The sequence below is a fragment of the Alexandromys fortis genome, unplaced genomic scaffold, assembly GCF_014885135.2.
Source record: "Alexandromys fortis isolate MF-2015 unplaced genomic scaffold, M_Fortis_MF-2015_v1.1 scaffold_213, whole genome shotgun sequence".
Lineage (NCBI taxonomy): Eukaryota > Metazoa > Chordata > Mammalia > Rodentia > Cricetidae > Alexandromys > Alexandromys fortis.
The window spans coordinates 41,813-56,345 of record NW_026068093.1 but is presented as its reverse complement, the minus strand read 5'-3'; the positions used below and the strand labels follow the sequence as shown (position 1 = coordinate 56,345).

Below are 14,533 nucleotides of genomic sequence, written 5' to 3'. Positions count from 1 at the left end.
GAGAAAAGTGAGAAGGGGAGGATTGGGGGAACTTGGGGAAACAGGAAGATTGGGATAAAGGAAGGTTGGATAGGGGAGCAGGGAAGCACATATCTTAGTTAAGGGAGCCACCTTAGTGTTGGCAAGAGACTTGAAGTTTGTTCTTATCACAGTTTTCATTTCATTCTTTCCCCTAAGTTTGGGAATGTTGTGCTGTCATTTTGATTGAATTTTAGGAAGTCTTTAATTTCTTCCTCCCTTTTTTTTTGATCTGTTAGTTATTCAGTTGAGTATTGTTCCATTTCCATGATTTTATGGGCTTTCTGCCATTAGTGTTGTGGAATTCTAACCTAAACCATGGTGATCCAATAAGATACAGGGGGTTATTCCTCTTTTATTTTATCTGTTGAGGTTTGCTTTGTTTCTGAGTATGTGGTCAATTTTAGAGAAGTGCTGTGGAGCAATGGTCTTGTGCTTTGTAAAGATGTGTAATAAAATGCTGGTTGTTCATTAGCCAGGTGGGAAATACAAGTGGGACAAACAGGCAGGTAATGGAGGCAGGGCAATGAGAACAGGAGAATTCTGGGAATCGAAAAGAGTCAGTCTGCAGTGTCACAGAGGAAGTCAGACATGAAGGAAGCAAAATGAGAAGCCTTACTAATAAAGGTACCAAGCCACGTAGCTAATACAGACAAGAATTATGGGTTACTATAAGATGTAAGAATAAGTTAATATGAAGCTTGAGTTAATAGGCCAACCAGTTTATAATTAATATAGACCTCTGTGAATTTTTTTTGTGGGGGGGGCTGAATGGCTGCAGGACTGGGCAGGACAGAAACCTCTGTCAACAAATGTGCAGACCTCTGTGTGTTTATTTGGAACTGAACAGCTGTGGGACCAGGTGAGACAGAAATCACTGTCAACAGAGAAGGTTCCATGGGGTGCTGAGAAGAAGGTATGTGCTTTTGTGTTTGGGTTGAATGTTCTATAGATGTGTGTTAGGCCCATTTGAGTCATAACATCTGTTAGTTCTTTTATTTCTCTGTTAACTTTCTGCCTGGCAGATCTGTCCAGTGGTGAGAGTGGGGATACTGAAGTCTCCCACTATTAATATGTGGAGCTTGCTGTGTGACTTAAGCCTTAGCAATAGTTCTTTTTACAAATGAGGGTACCCTTGTATTTAGGGCATACATGTTCAGAATTGAGACTTTATCTTGATGCATTTTTCTTTGATGAATATGAAATGACCTTCTTTATCTCTTTTGATTACTTTTAGTTTGAAGTCTATTTTGTTACATATTAGAATAACTACACCAGCTTTTTTTCCAGACCATTTGATTGGAAAATCCTTTCCCAATCCCTTACTCTGAGTTAATGTCTGTCTTTGAAGTTGAGGTGTGCTTCTTGTATGCAGAAAAAAGATGGGTTCTGTTTTCATATCCAATCTCTTAGCCCGTGTCTTTCTGTAGGCAAATTGAGTCCATTGATATTAAGGGATATAATGAACTGTGATTGCTAGTTCCTGTTATTTTTGTTTTGTTATTGTTGGTGGTATTGTGTGTGTGTGTGTGTTTCTCATCTTAGGGATATGTCATGTGGGATTATCTATTGCCTGTGTTTTTGTTGATGTATCTAACTTCCTTGGGTTGAAGTTTTTCTTCTAGTACTTTCTATAGGGCTGGATTTGAGAATAGGCATTGCTTAAATCTGGTTTTGTCATGGAATATGTTGTTTTCTCTCTCAATAGTTATTTAAAGCTTTGCTGGATATGATAGTCTTGGTTGGCTTCTGTGGTCTCTTGGTGTCTGCATAACACCTGACTATGACATTCTGCTCATTGTTTCCATTGAGAAGGGCTAAATTTTGATAGGTTTGCATTTATATGTTACTTGGCCTTTTCCTTTGCAGCTATTAATAGTCTTTCTTTATTCTGTATGTTTAGAGTTATAATTTTATGTGTTGAGGAAACTTTTTTTGGGTCCAGTCTATTTGGTGTTCTGTATGCTTCTTGTATTTTTATAGGTAAGTACTTCTTTAGGTTGAGAAAATTTTCTTCTATGATTCTGTTGAATTTATTTTCTGTGTTCCTGAACTGGACTTATTTTCCTCTTCGCTATTATCCTTAAGTTTGGTCTTTTCATGGTGTCACAGATTTCATGGATGTTTTGTGTTAAGAATTAGTTGGAACTTACATTTTTTTGACTGATGAATCTATTCGCTCTATGATAGCTTCAACTCCTGAGATTCTCTCTTCCATCTCTCATATTCTGTTGTTTATGATTGCATCTGTAGTTTCTTATCATTTACCCAGATTTTTCATTTCCAGAGTTCTCTTGGTTTGGGTTTTCTTTATTGCCTTTTTTTCAACTTTTAAGTCTTGTACTGTTGCCATCACCTGTTTGACTGCTTTTTGGGGGGTTTACTTTAAGTATTTATTAATCTCTTCCAATTTTTAGTTTATCTTTTCTTCCATTTCTGTAAGGGACTTTTTCATTTCTGCTTTCAATACCTCAGTCAACTCCATAAAGTTATTTTTAGTGTCGTTTTCTTCTACTGCATCTGAGTTGGGATGTTCTGGTTTTCTTACTGTAGAACCACCAGTTTCTAGTGATGCTTTATGGCTCTTTCTTTTTTTATTTTTTATTTTATTTTTTTTATTATTTATTTATTAAAAATTTCTGTCTCCTCCCGCTACCCATTTCCCTCCTCCTCCCCCATTCAACTCCCCCTCTTGTCAGCCCAAAGGGCAGTCAGGGTTTCCTGCCCTGTTGAGAGTCCAAGGTGTATGGCTCTTTCTGTTGTTTATGTATTTTTCCCTTGTTGTCTACCCATTTCATTCTCTAATCAGTATGTGTGGAGTCGGTGTTTCATTTGGTGATGTTGGGGCTGTGGCTCCCTTGAATACTCATTTAGGTATAGGCAGGGCTGATTCTCTAGTGATCACTCCTCCAGATTCAGATGGGCCCAAGGTTCAGATGGTATCTCCTCTTGATGCAACTGGTGCCATGGTTCTGGTGGTCACTCCGCCAAGTGCACATGGTATCCTGTCTCTGCTGATTGCTGCTCTTGGTGACATTGTGACTGAAACTAAGGCTCTGGTCATTGCATAGCTTCTGGAAGCCTCTGTTGTCACCATGGGCCATGGTGGGTATTGATGCTGTCTCCTGGCATGGCAGGCTTTGAAACTACCCACTTGTTTTAAACAAGAAATTTGTTCTCTTATTTAGCAGTAATCATCAACATGTTATAGATTAAAATTACTCATGGAATTAAACATAATTCCAGGCTTTAGAGTGTAATTCAAATTTAATGGTAGAATGTTCAACCTAGTATTAATGAGGTCCTAATTTTGATACTTAACACTGATGGAGAAAACATAACAAATAACTAGGACCCCAATCACATCAATTTCAGTTCACTAAGTCTGGACTGTATCCAAGGGCTAAATGCTTAAACATTGTGGGAGGTTCTAATGGACAGTCATCTTGTGAGATCTCTGCCTCCTAAGCAGTGGTCCATGGACCAGAAACCTCAGCATCTGCCTCAGTCATCCAGATTCCAGAGATGAGAACCCAATGTTTTATCTACATCAGAGGAACAAAAGAAGTGTGGTTGTATCTAAATCTGGTGCCTTCAGGATCAGAAGAAGGCATGGGAAGTCCTGGAACTAAAGTTACAGATGGATGGGAGCTACAATGTGAATGCTGGGAATAAACCAGGGTCTTTTGGAAGAGCCATTTTTCCAGCCCTTAGATTTTTAAAAATTACATTTTATTTATGCATGTGTATAGACACTCTTGCGACACTCAGGTAGAGAGCAAAGGACAAATTGTGGAACCTGTCTTCTTCTTCCATCATATGGTTGTTGGTGATGAACTCTGGTCATCAGGTTTGGCAGCAAGTACAGTTAGTTCCTGAGCCATATTGTTAGTCCATTGTTTTACTATTTTTAAGAGGTGTTCCCATCTCAGTCTCAAATGTTAATTGGAGAACTGGCTTTTTATATTGTGCAATATTTTAAATTATCAACCACAACAAAAACATATTTTAGAATCCATTTTTATTTTCATCAGTGAATTTAAGAACTATAATATGGCAGAGATGAACAATTAATAATTTGTAGTTAATGGCCTCTGACATCATGGCAGAAGATCATGGAGCAGTTACGTTTTTCTTTGTTCACTCGGGGCTTGTTTGGTTTTCCCCCTGAAAGCAGAATACATCATTTATTTGATGGCTCCCAATGTTTGTTCCCATCTCTATCTCAAGTATTTTGAAGCTCAAAGCAGCCCTGGTCTCTTATGCTTGTGAAATCACAACTATATAAGCACCACAGAATAAATCAAATTTGATCAAATAAAAATTGGTCAATTCTGAAACTTACAAGGGCACAGATATGGAAAACAAACAATTTGTAGACAATAGTTTGAGACATCAGAGCAGGAGATCTTGGGATAATTACCTGTCCCTTTGTCCTAGGTGAGTCTGGTAGAATTCCTCCGTGAAAGACAGAGAGTTAATGATGGGAGGGTCTTTGCTTTTAGTTTGTGATTGAGGTATTTCTCACCATCTTCTAGATATTTCTGTCTGTCTGTAACCTTGTTAAATACAAGCTGTCTTCATGGATATTACTCCTCATGTGCCCCACAGTGAGTCAAGGAAACATTTAGATCCAGTTTTCCTGTCCTGGTGATTTTTACAGTGAGCTCAGACAAGGGATGCCACTTGATCGTCCAAAATTTTAGACATTCTGAGGGCTTGTTTCTCACACTCTTCTTTCCCTGCAAAGAAAGCTGAATTCTACACTTGTCCAGAACTGTCCTCCTCCATGACCCAGCTCAGGGAAGACTGATCCATGACACGGTTTTTGTCCTAAACCTCGAAATAGCCATACCACCCCTTGGCTTGAGCATCATTTTCTGCAGTCTCCTCTCCCTGACAGCAGTAACTGCAGATAGGGTATGAAGTTGAAGCCTTGCCCTGGCCAGGGGCTCACACCTGTACTCCCCATGGCTTCAGATTCAGTTCACCCAATACTTGATGAGCAAACTTTTATTGTGAGGATGACACAGGGATAGGCCATCTGAGATATGTGCCAGAAACATCTGTGTACCCTACATCGAAGGAAATTGGTCCACCAACCAAGGAAATCTGGTTTTCCCAATTACAGCGTTGGTAAAAATGAAGAACAAAGAACTTATTTCAAAATCATTTCCCTTCTTTTACTTTTATTTTTCGGTAGATGGAGTTGAGGCAGGCCTTACTCTGTAACCTGTCCTGGAACTCACTACAGAGTGTAAGCCATCCTTGAGCTTGGAGCAATCTCCCTGCCTCAGTCTCCCAAGTGCTGGGATTACAGGTCTGACCCACAGTACTCAGCTGTTCAAGAACAAGCAGGAGACGACAACCTGGAAGAAGAACTGCTGGAACATTCTGTAACTGTACAGCAGCATCCACATGGGCGCATTATTTTCAGCTATGCAATCATATATTGTTTTTATCACTGGCACTCAATTATATTTAAATTTAATTTCAATTATATTTAAATATAAGTTTAATTATATCCATGCTACCAAATTTTCTGCAACTAGTTAATGTTAAAGGTTAAAGGCTTTTCTCCTACCATCCAAAAAATGGAAGTTATTAAGAGGATTAAGCTATAACACAAGACAGCCTAGGTAACACCCGTGTCTGGCAAGTTGGCAACAACCCATGCCATGGAACCTGTCTAGGAAAATTAATTATGATATTGTTTACGCAGTCATTCTGCTAACATCTGGACACGTGAATTATACCTTGATTGAAGTTACCAGAAGAGCTTCTAACCTGTTGTCTCACCCCAGAATAATTGAAGCTGTCTGTCACATAGAAGCTTTTAATTCACCATCTTACCCAGGAGCCATGGAAGTTCCAGAATACCTTTATTAAGGATCCCAGGGTCCATCCTCGACAACATATGCTTTGCCTCCAGTTCTTGGATCTTTCACGGTTTCCTCTGATTTCAAACTCCCTGAGAGTGAGCCACTCTCCATTCTCAGTGCATATACTCTTCTCATGGGTGCCTGTAAGACCAAGACCAACTGAGCAGCCAGCTATGAAAACACCTGCACTTGGCCCATTATATCCTGGTCTGGGACTGAGGTTTAGTCTCAGGAGGATGTGCATTTCCTTCTCAGTCATCAGGGGCCACACACCCATCCTGATAGGCAAAGACAGAGAATGACTACCACTGATGTTATCCTTTATGCTTTTCCTAAAACGAATTCATCTATTTTATGTGTATTTGTGTTTTGTCTGTAAGGGTGTCTGGGTACATCGTCTGTTCTTATTGCCCACAGAAGCCAGAAAATGGCATTGAATCTTCTGGAACTGTAGTAATAGATGGTTGTGAGCCAAGTGTGTTTGCTGGGAATTGAATCTGGGTCCTCTGGAACCAGTCAGTTAAACAGTCAGTGTGCTTAATCACAAAGTGCTCTCTCCAGCCTTTGACATTACCTTTAAAAGCATTCTACTGTAATGTTAAAAGATTATCAAAAGGAATGACTCCAAAACGTGACCAGGATTCTTACTCTTTCTTTAACTGTGACCCAGTGTAGGTCCAACTTGCATTTCAGAAAGGTGAGTGAGTGCAGAAAATTCCATGCTGGACTCTTGTGAATCCAGCAACGAGGAAGCTGTCACTACAGCTACTTCTATAGCATTATATTTCCAGGTTATGACAATTGGTTATCCCTCATATTTTAGACTCATGACTAGTTGATGTTAAAAGTGATTCAGGAAATGTTGTCTACATGGAACAGTTAAATTGCATGTAGGCAGTAGAATCACGGGGAAAACACTTATTTGTTGCTAACAAAGAACTACTTTGGTGCTAGGGAAACGGTTCAGTGGTGAAGGGCACTGCTGCCCTTGTAGAAGACCCAGGTTCAGTTCTCAGAACCCACATGGGGTTCACATCCATAACTCCAGATCTGATGTCATCTTCTGGTCTCCATGGCCACCAGGCACACTCAGTGCATAGACATATGCAGCCCAACACTCATACCAGAAAATAAAAGTAAATCTTAAAGAACTGTGCTGTTTCCACCATGATAGAGGACCAGTGGCACTGTACCCTAACAATCACAATTTCCACAGCATTTCATTTTCATTATCTTTTTAATCATAACAATATGGTGAGAGAAGTTTTATTCTCATTTCAAAGTAGAGGAGGTTTAGTATTAGGGAGCCTGATACAGATGACAGAGAAACTGACCTGTAGTTGAGCTATGGTTTGAAAGTCTCCCCCTAGGGGTCATATATTGAAATCCTGGTCCTTGACAAGGTGATATGTGAGGTGACACTAGATCATGGAGGGTGCTGCCTGTGGGAGGGATTAACATAGTTCTCATGGGACCCCAGCCACGGTCTGGCTTCCTGTCTTATGGTGTGATCTCTTCCTCCTCCATGTCATACCCCTGCCATAATACCATCTGCCCTCAGTCTCTCTCCAAAGGCCAATATATGAGGCTGCCTGATCTTGGCCTTTTAGCCTCTAAATCTGTAAGCTAAATAGAGCAGCCTGACTGAATATTTCAGTAGAGCAAAGAATAATGGACTAATACACCAAGAGAGCTGAGGTTAGAGTGTATCCAAATTCCAATCCAAATCCTCTGTGTTTTCTTACTCAGCTTAAAGTTAGACAGAGGTTACAGCTAACTGACCCACAAAAGTTGATGCTGACTCTCTCAGACAAATATACTTCCCATCCTGGTGTGTTAGGGCTTACTCTGGTCTGAGATGCTAAACAGGTTTCTTATTGGTTTTTTTCACAGGGGGAAGGGAGGTAGCCTGATAGGCCAGGGACATATGACATTTAAACTTGCAAAATTGCACCTTAGGGTACAGCTCAGTGAGAGAGCATCTGCCTCACATGTACAAGGCCCTGAGTTTAATCTCAGTACTACAAGAAGGAGGAAAAAAAAAGAAAAAATATGAAAAATGTCCCCATTCCTGCTCCTCTCTGGGGTTTGGTGCAGAAAAGAATGAACACAGCAGCCTGCGACTCTCTTGAGAAATGCTGCCTGGCACAGTGGAATTTTGGGTGGAGTCTGCGAATAAGGCTTTGCGTAGAGCGCTTCTGTCACTCACAGAAACACAGAATGAATCGCCATGAACAACCATTTACAAAGAGTTCACTTCACACTTGAGACCTGCTATACTTTTGTGGGTATCTGTATTTTGTGTGCGCTATGCAGATAGGTTCCTGCATAACTCATAACCCTTGCCCTGGGCTTGGGCAGCTCCTTGGAAGAAAGCCTTTCACACTTTCATTGCTGGGGTGGTTGATTGCACCCTGTGTTTCCCCAAAAGGAGAGCAATGTCAAGAGTTTCTGGCTTCTCTGGACTTGGCCTCTCACGCCCTCTTCTCCTAGGATACTTGACCTCAAACCCTCACTCACTTCAGTAACGGGCGTGACATTGCCAATATCCCGAGTTCCACAAACTGACTCTGGGATGATACACCGCCAACACAGATGCCCACCCCCTACAAGGTGCTATTGTCTAGATGAAGAGCACAGAAGTTCTGAAACTCACCTTGCGGAAGTTTCTCCACATACAGAGTCCCCTGAGCATCACCACAGGTCACCGGAAGGTCAGGACGTCTAAAATCCTCAATGTTCAATATGGGTTGTCTTGGACCTGCGCAGACACATTTCACTTTATTCTAGACCTGTGCATGGCTTTTCCTCCACCCACTTTGGTATCTTGTTTCTGCAACTAAAATGCACTGGGTTTTCCCATGAATTAGTTATACACAAAGATATTTCTGTTCTGAATGATTAGATTCTTATAGCTAACAACCTGCTCTGTTCCCAACCTCTGAACTGCATAGTGGCTGGAGCCTCGCTGCCAGAATCCCAGCTCTCAGACTTGTTGATCCCAGCAGCCCCTGTGTTGTGGGAACTCCTTCAGCCAATAGACTTTAAGATACTGGCCCACTCTGGGCGTGGTCTCATGTACTTTAACTGCATTAAATCATATGTGACCCTTTTTTCTGCTGGATTCGGTTCCAGTTCCCAGTGCTCACAGAGGACTGTGGATCACTACCCTTACTGTGAGTTTATCCCCAAATAAATAAACCTTTGTTAATACTCCTTTCAGGGCTATTGTGGAACTCTTTGGTACTACTACAGTTTGGCGACAATGTGGCCTGAATCCACAACATTGCCTGTCCCTGCTCAGACCCGCTAGGGCCTCCTCCCACCCCATGGAGCTGAACTAACCCTCTGTAGCTGAATTATCGAGCTGGCTCAGCTGAACGAGGAATGGGGTGGCTGATCCACAGTAGGGACTTGGTAATTTCTAGCCCTCCTACCCCTGTGTGGCTCAGTCCTGCCAGCTAAGTGGCTGAGTAACTGATGCCTGCAGATTCCTGCGGCAACACCTCCGTGGCTTCTCTTACCCCTGTGGCTCATTGTTGCTTCCCAAGCTAAAATCTGCTTCTGAGGTCCCGCTGCTGTCTGGCCTGCTCTGATCAGGCTGAGCTCTATCCCTGCACCTAGAACACAGGCTTGCATTCCCAGAATGGATCCATGAGAACCACTGGCCCAAAATCCACCCGTAACTTCACAGTTGGCAATTACCTGCAAGCTCTGAGTCTTTTGACTCAATTGTCTCCATATGAAGGTGTGCCGCTTTTAAAAATTTTTGGTCTCATAGGTCCCTGATCTAGACCTGCCTTACTGCCACAATTGTGACACCTGCTGGACAATCCGCAGTATTACACCTACAAAAGTTTTCTGAAAATTATAAGGGAGGTAAGTTAATTTGATACCTAAGTATCAGATTGATAGGTAAGTAAGTAAGTAAATAAATAAATTATCCCAAGACAATTGTAGACAATATCATCACCCATGAATATCATAATATTTTTGTTTCTGCTATGACTGGATTGCTGCAAGAGCTGTATGACCTACCTGATACATATATTTTTGTGGCAATGGTGGCTGTTAGTTTTATTCTTCATACTATATCCTTAGAGAAATGGTTTCATAAGAGAGTGAGGAATGAGAGACTTTTAGAAATGATACAATCTTTACAGACTCGTAATGAGAAGTTATCTGAAAAGATTCAAACTTTTGAATTTGACAATTAAAAACTGTTAAAAAAAAAAGTCTGATAAGCCAGGAGACAGAACATCCCACCAGGAAGGCAGTCTACATGCTATCCAAGTAATATATATGGATAAGAAGATATGATAAGTGAAAAATTAAAACCTTGGAATAACATGTGTAGAATGAGAACCAGAAATTAATTGATTTGATGAAGTCATTAAAAATATATCTGTTTTGTCTTTATCATACCTTTCATTGAATATGTATGTCTGCATATGTCTATAGATCATGCTTAAGCTTTCCATAGTGAACAATAAATTTCCCTGCAGTAATCTTTGAAGTTTCCAGGAAGAAAATGGGGCCCCACAACAACAACTCCACATGGTTTATATGACGTCATGATGCTGATAGCACTATTACAAGACCTGTTTTGGATACCAGCTGCACGGGATGGTTCTGACATGGTTAGCTGAAATGGTGCACATCTTTTACAACATCCTTGCCGGACCTCCACAAAAAATACTCAGAGACTATTTGCAATTTTACCAGACCAAATAGTAATTTTGGAATTTAACCATTGTTAAAATTCCACAGGATCCCCTAGGAAGAATGTTGTCCCCATGACAACTGGAAGCAAAGAGGATAACGTTCCCTCTCCCAACAAAGTTTGCCCTCAGGTTTAGGGACATCATTTAGGGGTTGGTTATAATTGGTATATGGTTGAGGGATGGGGGAGGAATTTTTTTTTCTAAAGGAAATCTTTTTATTTTATTTTTAATTGAGCAAGGCATGACGGTACTGCTGGGAGAAGAGTGGAACCAGGCGACAGCTGTTCAGATGTGCAGAACCTGTCTGCAGCAGCTGCCCTACTGTCGCCTGGAGCTGACACGCTGGAGCTAGAGCACCCTCCCCAAGGGATGGGACACTACAGGGAAGGAGGGGAGTACAAGTAAGGAGCAGTCTCCATCACCCTTAGGCAGCCTTGCAGTTGGATTTTGTCAGGGAGTGTGTGCCTTCCCAAGGCACGGTGTAGATCTGGAAGGAGCAGAGGGTCTTCCTCATCAGATGGGGCTGGTNGGGCATCGGGGGGACACTCACCTGCTTACGGGCTCTCAACACCTGCATGGCGCGGCTGTGGTACGCGTCGTTGCTGCCCTTGTTGTACTCGCTGATGGCGAAGTCCACCGCTCGCTGCACGCCCTCTTCGTTGACATTGGCCTCCTGCAGGCCTCCCAACAGGCGCGGACTTTGCTTGGGGGTCGCGGCCGAAGCCAAGGCCAGGACTGCCATCAGGATCAGGGGGGCGCGTAACGGGTTGGCCATGGTTGGCTGGGACACGGGATGGTACTCCAACTAGACTCAGAGTTGCGGCTGAACTGAAGCTACTAACAGCGCGCAGCTTTTACCCAATTGACCTGGGGGAGGAATTTTATAGGCTCAGGGATCTTCTTGAAAGAAAAAGAGGGATAATTGGATGATGGGGTAATAGATTGGTATTTGTTAGTTATTGTTTTTAGACAATGATATTGGTGTCAATTCTTGTATATTGATACAAAGTTAAGTTATATTGAATATCGTATGTGTGTATGCTTCTACCTCTGTTCGAAACATTGTTTTTATGTATTGACATATATAACAATATATAAATAAATAAAACAATATTTACCATATTGCAGTGTACACCACTACCTCTGATCAAGATACTTATACATTGTTTACATTCAAAGGCCATTGTTCTTATTTATTGCACAGCTGTTTATTGTCTTAGTCTTTAAGTTAGATAGGTATTGAGAATTATAGATCAATAGTCATCTATGTTTGTCATATTTATATTTAGGCTAATCAGGTTCTTTAGATACACAGAGATTATATTCAGTATAGATAGTATAATCTTCAACCTCTTCAAAGAGCTGTAGAAAATGGCCTCTAATCTAACCTAGAGTTCTGTGGTAGTGAGAGACAATCACTCCTGGCAACACCGATCTACTCCAGAGAGAATGTTGAGCATCAAAGACACACCACCTGGAGCCTTTCTTCTTTGCAGAACTGGCCTTTGGGCAAAGAAATGCCCATACCTCAACCACTGACAGAGATACAGAGTATCCGTAAATGGACAAAACAGGACTGTCATATCCTGCCAAAACAGGGTAAGATAGTTTTGCACAGCCTCTTGCCTTTGAAAATGGTATGTCAGTTATGCTAGGTCTTAGCCAAAGTTGGCTGCTTCAACATTGCAAATGAGACTTTGGGTAATTGCCCAGGTAGTCAGTTGTCTCTGTCATTTGTTGCACAGTTTGGAAGTTTCTTGATTGCACTTCCTGTTTACTCAAGTAATATTGCTTCCCTTCTCAGATCTTTGATGGAGTTGAAGATTAGATAATTGTAGTTATCTTCCTTATGATTTAGCCAAACTTAATTTCAATACATTTAGACTCCTTGAAATAGAATGTTTAGTAAAACTTTTGTCATGTGTTCCTTGCTTAATATTGTTTATTGTTTGTAATTATATATTTGGTATCTGTTCTGTTGTATATAGCTGTATTGTGTTTGGATCAATCTTGTTTAGACAAAAGGGGGAGATGATGGGGAAACTATCAACTGATAGTTTTGACCATTCACATATAGTTTGGGTGTGGACACCTAGGGTCCAGGTAGAAAAACCTGGGGATGTAGATGCGCGCTCTCTCTCTCTATGCGGTGCTCGCCAGACCATTTTGGATTTTGGACCTCCCACTCTTGTAGCATGAGTTCCTTCTTTTTTCAATTATTAAAATATAACTGTTGTTCTTGAGCTGGTCTGGTTATTTATTGTACCGACTGAATATGTCAGCACAAAAGACAGTGATAAAAAGATTTGAATCAATCAAGGACCTTGTCAGAACTGATAAACAAGGAGAGGAAGTACAGGTAAAGGACAATAGTAAAGATTTAGCATCAGCAGTAGCTCTCAGAGTCAGAGATGACTTACCAAGAGTTTTAGCTACTTATTCTGTTACTACCTCTAAAAAGCCAAAAGTATATACAGAATGTAAATCAGAACCATATATATATATATATGAAAAATCTAAAAGATATTAAGCAAGCAGTAGTACCTTATGGCATGTATTCACCATATGTGAGGGAGTTGATAATGACATAGGCTTCAAGAAATAAGGTTACTCAAAATGATTGGCTTCAATCAGTCTCAGCCATGCTAGAAGATGGACTGTAGTTACAGTGGAAATACTATTGGAGAGAGGAGACTAAAGCCCTGGAACATCAAGGTAGAGCCAGAGGAATTGACACCTCTCAAGATGAAATTCTTGGTGAGGGCTGTTACACTGATTCAGATAGTCAACCTATATACAATAAACACATCTTGTTCTTGTGCCTTACAATGTTCTTGTTCTTGCAGCCTTGAATACTTGGGACAAGATTCAAGAACTAGGAATAAGAATTAATAGATATGAGGTCATGCAAGGCTCAAGATAATCATTTAGTGACTTTTTAAAAAGATTAACTAACTGTACAAATAGGGGTATCAGATCCAGAAGCTAGACAAGTGCTTACTGAATCTCTGGCTTTTTAAAATGACAACTTAAAATGCAAAATGATACTTGGACCAAAAAGGTCATAACAGCACCAATGGATGAATGGATCCTGCACACAGTCAATATTGAGTCACTTGACTATAAGACTGAGGCTTGACTGAGGCTTGGGTAGGAGAAGCAATTTCCAAAGGTATGAAAAGTCATCAAAATATCAAATATTTTTATTGTGGTAGAATGAGCCATCTGTGAAGGGATTGTAGACAGGGAATTCCTATAAATAATGTTTCTTCTGGAAATAACAAAAACAAAAGGTCTCAATCTTTTGGATTTTGTAGACAATGAGACAAAGCCCAACATTGGGTCAATAAATGTAGATAAATAAGAGACAAACAAGGTAAGTCACTACTGGGAAACTCCTTAGGGGGTTTCTCACAGGCCCCAGTTCAAATGTGGTTCAGTCATTCTCAGTCACTGTGGGGCACATGCCTCCCCAGGAAAATGGAAAAATCCAGTACCTGCTGTAAAAAAAAACCATATTGCTATTGATGATAGAAGAATCATGGAGGATGAATCAAAAGTTCCAGTAGAATATTGGCAATGTATATTTTAGCAGACTTCTATAAATGACATCAAAGACCAAACCTGAGAGTATGAATAAATAACACTACAATTGAAGGATTTTTGAATACAAGTCAAGATGAGACTATTATGACTTCAGAATGTTGACATCTGAATTGGCCTCTTCAAGAGGCAGATTTCAATTCCTAGGAATTGGAACCCTACCTCAAGTAAAAGAATGCATGCGATGGATTGAATGCATAGGGCCAGAAGGACAAAGAGGAAGGTTGAGGCCATATGAGGCTAATATAGTGGTGAATCTATGGGATTGTGATCTGTTACAGCAAAGGAATACCCAGAGTAACGTTT

The 14,533-nt window shown here is 40.7% G+C and overlaps 1 protein-coding gene and 1 long non-coding RNA gene across 2 annotated transcripts; both read right to left on the bottom strand.

Annotated features, from left to right (window-relative positions):
* Nucleotides 1-4,086: 4,086 nt before the first annotated feature.
* On the bottom strand, nt 4,087-9,919 carry LOC126489108 (uncharacterized). Its single transcript, XR_007588853.1, has 4 exons — nt 8,557-9,919; nt 5,899-6,041; nt 4,442-4,760; nt 4,087-4,185 (listed from the first exon to the last, which is right to left on the bottom strand). It is a non-coding gene; the product is annotated as an uncharacterized lncRNA (long non-coding RNA).
* A 911-nt stretch (nt 9,920-10,830) lies between these two features.
* On the bottom strand, nt 10,831-11,460 carry LOC126489107 (cystatin-C-like). The gene has a single exon (XM_050123175.1). The coding sequence runs from the start codon at nt 11,397-11,399 to the stop codon at nt 11,049-11,051; it is 351 nt and encodes a 116-aa protein (XP_049979132.1). The 5' UTR covers nt 11,400-11,460; the 3' UTR covers nt 10,831-11,048.
* Nucleotides 11,461-14,533: the final 3,073 nt, after the last annotated feature.